This window comes from Sinohyriopsis cumingii, unplaced genomic scaffold (genome assembly GCF_028554795.1).
Source record: "Sinohyriopsis cumingii isolate HCF-2022 unplaced genomic scaffold, ASM2855479v2 utg000160l, whole genome shotgun sequence".
In the NCBI taxonomy this organism is placed as follows: domain Eukaryota; kingdom Metazoa; phylum Mollusca; class Bivalvia; order Unionida; family Unionidae; genus Sinohyriopsis; species Sinohyriopsis cumingii.
The window spans coordinates 7210713-7217300 of record NW_028315873.1 but is presented as its reverse complement, the minus strand read 5'-3'; the positions used below and the strand labels follow the sequence as shown (position 1 = coordinate 7217300).

The following is a 6588-nucleotide window of genomic DNA, read 5'->3' as shown; positions in this document are numbered from 1 at the left end:
TCGATTAAATCATGATAATTGATATAGATTTAATGACTAGAACAACCGTACCAAAAGTGATTTAAAATAATATTGAAATTCTGTAATACTTCATCAGTTCAATTTTCGAACCTAAACATATCTTATATCCCAATACCATTTTCAGAGTTTAAAAAGCGTACGTAGAACCGCCTATGCCATCTGTAAATTATAACAGATAGCAACTGCACCATTTGCAAATAGTTGAAAATTGCATTTTCTTGTACCTTCTACTTAATGCGGATATATTGGGCTCCAACTTGGAATGCGCCATTACTCGAGAAATTGCGCGCAACAACTTGGAATTTCTAATTGTTGCGCTCTTTCTCGAGAAACTGCGTGGTAGTTGGCTCCAACTTGGAATAGTCATTTCTCCAGAAATTGCGTGCAACAACTTGGAATTCCACATTAATCGGCGTCTTTACTTTCGCAAATTCTAAGCACTGTCTGCTATTTAATTATTTCATATTAGTTTTCAATGATTTATATATTTGTTTAAAATCTTTATATTTATTTAGTCTGATTTTTGTTTCCATGGCATTTTTTTATATGTTAAATATGTTTCCAAAAAATATTTGTGCTTAAAATATATGTCTGAAAAAAATATTTTAATAAAATAATAATATATTTAAATTTAGATGTATTTTGTATTCTTTGTTTCTTTCTGTATTCTGCCATTTTTTACAAATTAATCCTTTTAAATACTATTGTACCTCTAGGAAAGGTCTTGAAACATATTAAACATCTCAAGGGACTATTATTATTGTCCCACTGAACTTACTGGAGTTATTCCAAGTTGTTGCATGATGCTTGCATACAACATTTTGGAATTTTGTCCTGGAAAGATGGATTTAAATGTAGAAAATGTCTCAAATGTTGTTGTTGTTTTTGTAGGGTTAAACGCCATTTTTCAGCACACGATAGGCTATGCATGGCGGCCAGTATTAATGGTGGAGGAAGAACTCGGGAAAACCCCAGAAAGAACCACCGACCCAGGACAAGCTACTGGCAAGCTCTCTCACATACCCACATTAGCCGAATCCGAGACTCGAACTTACGCAGACACAGGTGAGATGGCAGTGATCCGTAACGAAGAGCGCTTTAGACCAATCGACCACTCGGGGCCCCACGTCTCAAGTGGAGACGTAACACAAAATTAAAATCTGGAACATATTAAACATCTCAAGAGACTATTACTGTTCCCCATAGGGTTATATTTCACAGCCTAGGGTGTTTATTCTAAGTTTATTCTAAGTTGTTGCATCATGCCACCATACTTTTTTTTAAAAATGTTAGTTCTGAAAAGACTAATTTCAAGGTAGGAGATACCTAGAGGGAGATGTTGCATAACATTAATAGTAGGAAGTCTTAAACAGAGTTGTTGCAGATATTGAATATTTGGAACATATTAAAGGTCTATGGATCTTGCTATTGTTGTCCCACTGAACTTATTGGAGTTATTCTAAGTTGTTGCATGATGCTTGCATGCAACATTTTGGAATTTTGTCCTGGAAAGATGGATTTAAATGTAGAAAATGTCTCAAATGTTGTTGTTGTTTTTGTAGGGTTAAACGCCATTTTTCAGCATACGATAGGCTATGCATGGCGGCCAGTATTAATGGTGGAGGAAGAACTCGGGAAAACCCCAGAAAGAACCGCCGACCCAGGACAAGCTACTGGCAAGCTCTCTCACATACCCACATTAGCCGAATCCGAGACTCGAACTTACGCAGACACAGGTGAGATGGCAGTGATCCGTAACGAAGAGCGCTTTAGACCAATCGACCACTCGGGGCCCCACGTCTCAAGTGGAGACGTAACACAAAATTAAAATCTGGAACATATTAAACATCTCAAGAGACTATTACTGTTCCCCATAGGGTCATATTTCACAGCCTAGGGTGTTTATTCTAAGTTTATTCTAAGTTGTTGCATCATGCCACCATACTTTTTTTTAAAAATGTTAGTTCTGAAAAGACTAATTTCAAGGTAGGAGATACCTAGAGGGAGATGTTGCATAACATTAATAGTAGGAAGTCTTAAACAGAGTTGTTGCAGATATTGAATATTTGGAACATATTAAAGGTCTATGGATCTTGCTATTGTTGTCACACTGAACTTATTGGAGTTATTCCAAGTTGTTGCATGATGCTTGCATGCAACATTTTGGAATTTAGTACTGGAAAGATGGATTTAAATGTAGAAAATGTCTCAAGTGGAGATGTAGCACAAAATTAAAATCTGGAACATATTAAACATCTCAAGAGACTATTACTGTTGCCCCATAGGCTTATATTTCACAACCTTGGATGTTTATTCTAAGTTGTTGCATCATGCCACCATACTTTTTTTTTTAAATTTTAGTTCTGAAAAGACTAATTTCAAGGTAGGAGATACCTTGCATGCAACATTTTGGAATTTTGTCCTGGAAAGATGGATGGATGGCCAGTATGCTATGAGTGTCTTGTGTATATAATACTTTTAAATTCTAAAAATAATCAGAAATGACCTGTGTTCGTCTAAATTTTATCAAGAAAAGAAAGAACGAAGAAAGGGAAGGAAAGAAAGAGGAGCCTTATGTTTATTAGTTTATTAGCAAGCATTGGGTATCCCATTTTATATATGGTTGGTTAAATTTTATTGATTTAGTTGTATTATGTGTGAGGTACCGGAGGATCATTGACTGCAAAATAGGTAGGATTCATTTTTTCTCAAACAACAACTAGGTTATTGTTTTAATTATTTTATTTGTGATATTATTTACAGCTGTATAAACTTTAAAAAAAAAGCAAGATATACACATATCAAGAACAAATTTTCTGCTGACAACTGTCTTGGATGAGAACTTCAGCCTCAAGGTAGGAGATTCCTTCAACAGCTGCCATCTGGTGTATCAGTACCTTGAAGAAAATTTTAATAAAAACACATTATACAAGATCAAAGAGTTTATAGTTACCACAATGAAAGCGTGTGGTCAGGTAATAATCATAGATAAGTAGAATAGGAGTCCTCCATTAGGAAAATACAGACAAGGACGTTATGGGGCTATGTCACATGGCGCTACGCGAAGTGAACAGGCCCATAAAAGAGTCTGGAAAAAAAACTCAAATGGACAACATATTTTATAGATATACCTTCATCAGATTACCTGTACCCCTCCCTTTATTTCTTCTTCCTTTACACATACTAACATAATGCAGCTGCAATGCTGGGCCAATACCCCGAAAGAGAAGACTATTAAAAAATTTTTTCGACCTTTTCGCATATTTTAAAATGGGTGGACATGCTCTAGATGGGAGATATACAACAAATATTGACAATGCCCATTTCACATTTGACCTTTAGTGAGGTCCGGAGGACTTGGGTTATCTTATCAATTGACAATGCCCAAAAGGGCTATCCCTTCCTATGTGCGAAAGTGTTTCAGCACACACATACAAACCACTAAGGTTTCAAATAGTTTCTATGAAAAACACTTCTCGCCCAAATTTCAAAATTGAATATTTTTCTCCTGATGTGATATAAACAAGGAGAAAGTCAGGACAACTGGGATTATTTAATTTGGAATAACTGCTGTCAAAAATTACGTAAATAATTAATATCTAATATCATTCATGAAATCTGGTGTCTTTATACTAAGAAATTGGTCTCAAAAAGGAGCAGGATAACATGTACATCAGTGTTTGTTTCTTACATAATCAGGAATCTTATGACTCTCTAGCTGTACCTATCATTACACCAGGGGAGGTGTGAATGATATCTCCATTCCTTTCCAACACAGTTCGATAGAAAGATGCTGTAAGCAGTTTGACTTTTAATGCTTTTACCAACGATCAACCTGCATCTTACCTCAACTTGGGCTTCATGGCTGGCATTCTCATTCTCATCTTCTGGTGCACTGGCAGTCTGTCAAAAAGTACGTAAATAATTAATATCTAATATCATTCATGAAATCTGATGTCTTTATAATAAGAAACTGGTCTCAAAAAGAAGCAGGATAACATGTACATCAGTGTTTGTTTTTTTAAATAATCAGGAATCTTAAGACTCTCTAGCTGTACCTATCATTACACCAGGGGAGATGTGAATGATATCCACATTCCTTTCCAATATCATTCGATAGAAAGAAGCTGAAAACAGTGAATGTTAACGCTATTACTAACGATCAACAACGTGCATCTAACCTCTACTTGGGCTTCATGGCTGACATTCTCTTCTTCTGCTTCTGGTCCATTTGTAGTCTGTCAAAAAAGTACACAGAGCATAAATGTCTCATTGACAACAGCCAAGATGAGTTAATGGATGCCATTTTATAGTTGCCAACAGCTTAAGAATATGATATACTGCTCATGGTTTTAAGTAAGTAATGAATGTTATGAATACTTTTTGTTTAAAAAATATTTCTTCCCAAAAATATATGTGATGGAAGTTATATTTTTTCTGCATAGTTTGCCTAGAGTGAAAAAAGTTCCTTGGGCCCGCCCTAATTAAAGTGAAACTTTGGTGCCAAATCATTAATGCTGTACCAAGCATTTCAAGCAAATACTTAGTAGTTGGATAGAATGGCTTTACAAAGAAAAATGATTACTCTTTAAGTAAGGGAATAATAATAATATTAATAATAAAGTTTTTGTTACTCCAGCATAGCTGTGGTCAAGCAATGGGTCACACTCTTGGCTATCCTCTTGTGACTCTTCCACATCCACCTCTTCTTGGGCAATCACTCTGTCAGGCTGTCCAAGTGGTGGTGGGGATGGTGGTTTTTTCCCAAATACACACTCATATGGTGTCATCTGTATCACCCTGCTCACTATGGTGTTGGGTTGATCTGAAAGTGTTTACCGACATTTCAAAGAAAGTACCATATATGAACACTTTTCTTTGAAATGGGCTTTAAAAAAGTACAACCTGGCAACATTATGTGCAGAGAAAGGCTACAGTCTTGAACACCAGTTTTAAGTGCACATCATTGCTTCATGGTGTCTTGTTAACATTTAACTTGGTTGGTTACATCAGTGCCAGAAATGGATATGATATGTGCTTTATTCGGTATGACCATTTTACTAATTGAAGCTGTTGATGGTCAATCAACATTGTACCTATAACATGAGCTCTTTGATAACATGAGGAGGATGTAATTAAATGAAGCATAAACTTATCAGTGGATAAATACAGCACATATTAGACATTGATGTCATGCAATCAAACTGTCAACTGAATCACTTAACCTAAACAGAAACTAACATTGTATGAGAAGAAGCCACATATGCCAGGGAGCTGGGCCATCACCATGATGGGTGGCCTCCATTGCTGCAATTTTCTCCTCCAGTACCCGATTCCCTCTCTCCACCAATCCTTGAGACTGAGGATGACGGGGACGTCCATGAACAATATCACTTGACACTGGCCACTGCTGCAGGAGTCTATCAAGAGCTCCAAACTCTGATCCATTATCTGTATGCAGAATGGCTGATATTCCAATGATGCTAAACATATGGGACAAAGCGAGATTAACCTCTGCTTGAGTCTTCTGGACCAGTGGTGCCAGCAAGTGGAACTTACTGAAGTGATCCATCAGGTGGAGTATATACTTGTAACCACCTGATGGCTTCCTCGTCATGTCGACAAGGTCAACTTGCAAATATTAATGTAAAATTATTAATGATTTTTATCAACTATGTTTTTCTGCTGTTTTCATAAATTGCCAAATTGCAAATGTATATTTCATTTGTTTGTATTTTTTTACAACAATATGAAATAAAAATTAATGATCCATAGTGATTAGGAAGAATGTTGACAAGTACGAATTTCCTATAATTTTGGCATGGAACAGGAGATAAAAGAACTATCTTTGTACATGATATATACAGATAAATGCATTTATCAATTAGTGATATTACTGTTACACATATATAGACTCACAAATGCAGCAAGGTTATTAACCATTGTTGAACACACCTGACAACGAGAGAACAAGCCCTGGCTGATTATAACTCTGGGTGGGGCTTGTATAACTTGTGCCTTATTCCTACTGCATGTCCTGCACATGCTGATGTACTTTTGAACAGCACTTTTGGGCAGGCCTTCATATTGATCAGCAACCTGGGTATAAAAAAAATACATAGCTTATCAAGAAAATGTAGCTCCAAAATATGTAACAAAGTTATGTATAGAAATAGAAATATTATAAGACAGTTTATTTTTTAAATATGACATCATATTTAACAAATATAAAGAAACTAAATTGATAATAAACTATTAATAATTATGCCAGTCTTCAATTTGGCTGAAAATATAATGCATATTGGTGTCACCGGCCCGTACGAAATAAACCAACTGGTCAAGGCACGGATTTCTGATACCTTGTGTATTTTTACTCATTCCTTCCCATGTAGAATGGTCTGATGGAGTGCGTTTAATGCTGGATGGATGAAAACATAATACATTTTATTGCATTATACCTTGTGTAGCATTACGCGTTCCTTCCCATGGCCAGTGGCCTGATGGAATGCCTTTAATGTTGGATGAAAGTCCTCGATGGGTACTACAATCAGTCGGCCACTTGTCTGA

General features: G+C 36.1%; 1 protein-coding gene across 1 annotated transcript; it reads right to left on the bottom strand.

Moving 5' to 3' along the window:
- Window positions 1-2795: 2795 nt before the first annotated feature.
- Window positions 2796-6588, bottom strand: LOC149774710 (uncharacterized). Its single transcript, XM_089944884.1, has 5 exons — window positions 6480-6588; window positions 5977-6120; window positions 4656-4846; window positions 4203-4259; window positions 2796-2918 (listed from the first exon to the last, which is right to left on the bottom strand). Exons 3-5 carry the CDS (start codon window positions 4809-4811, stop codon window positions 2823-2825), a joined length of 309 nt encoding a protein of 102 aa, XP_089801010.1. The 5' UTR covers window positions 4812-4846; window positions 5977-6120; window positions 6480-6588; the 3' UTR covers window positions 2796-2822.

What these genes read in the sequence shown, in the direction of transcription:
- LOC149774710 (XM_089944884.1), bottom strand. Translation starts at nt 4,811, where the DNA reads ATGACACCATATGAGTGTGTATTTGGGAAAAAACCACCATCCCCACCA. An exon ending in TTGACCACAGCTATGCTGGA is followed by an intron (nt 4,260 to 4,655) that starts GTAACAAAAACT and finishes CTTTTTTGACAG; the next exon opens with ACTACAAATGGACCAGAAGC. An exon ending in GCCATGAAGCCCAAGTAGAG is followed by an intron (nt 2,919 to 4,202) that starts GTTAGATGCACG and finishes ATTTTCTTCAAG; the next exon opens with GTACTGATACACCAGATGGC.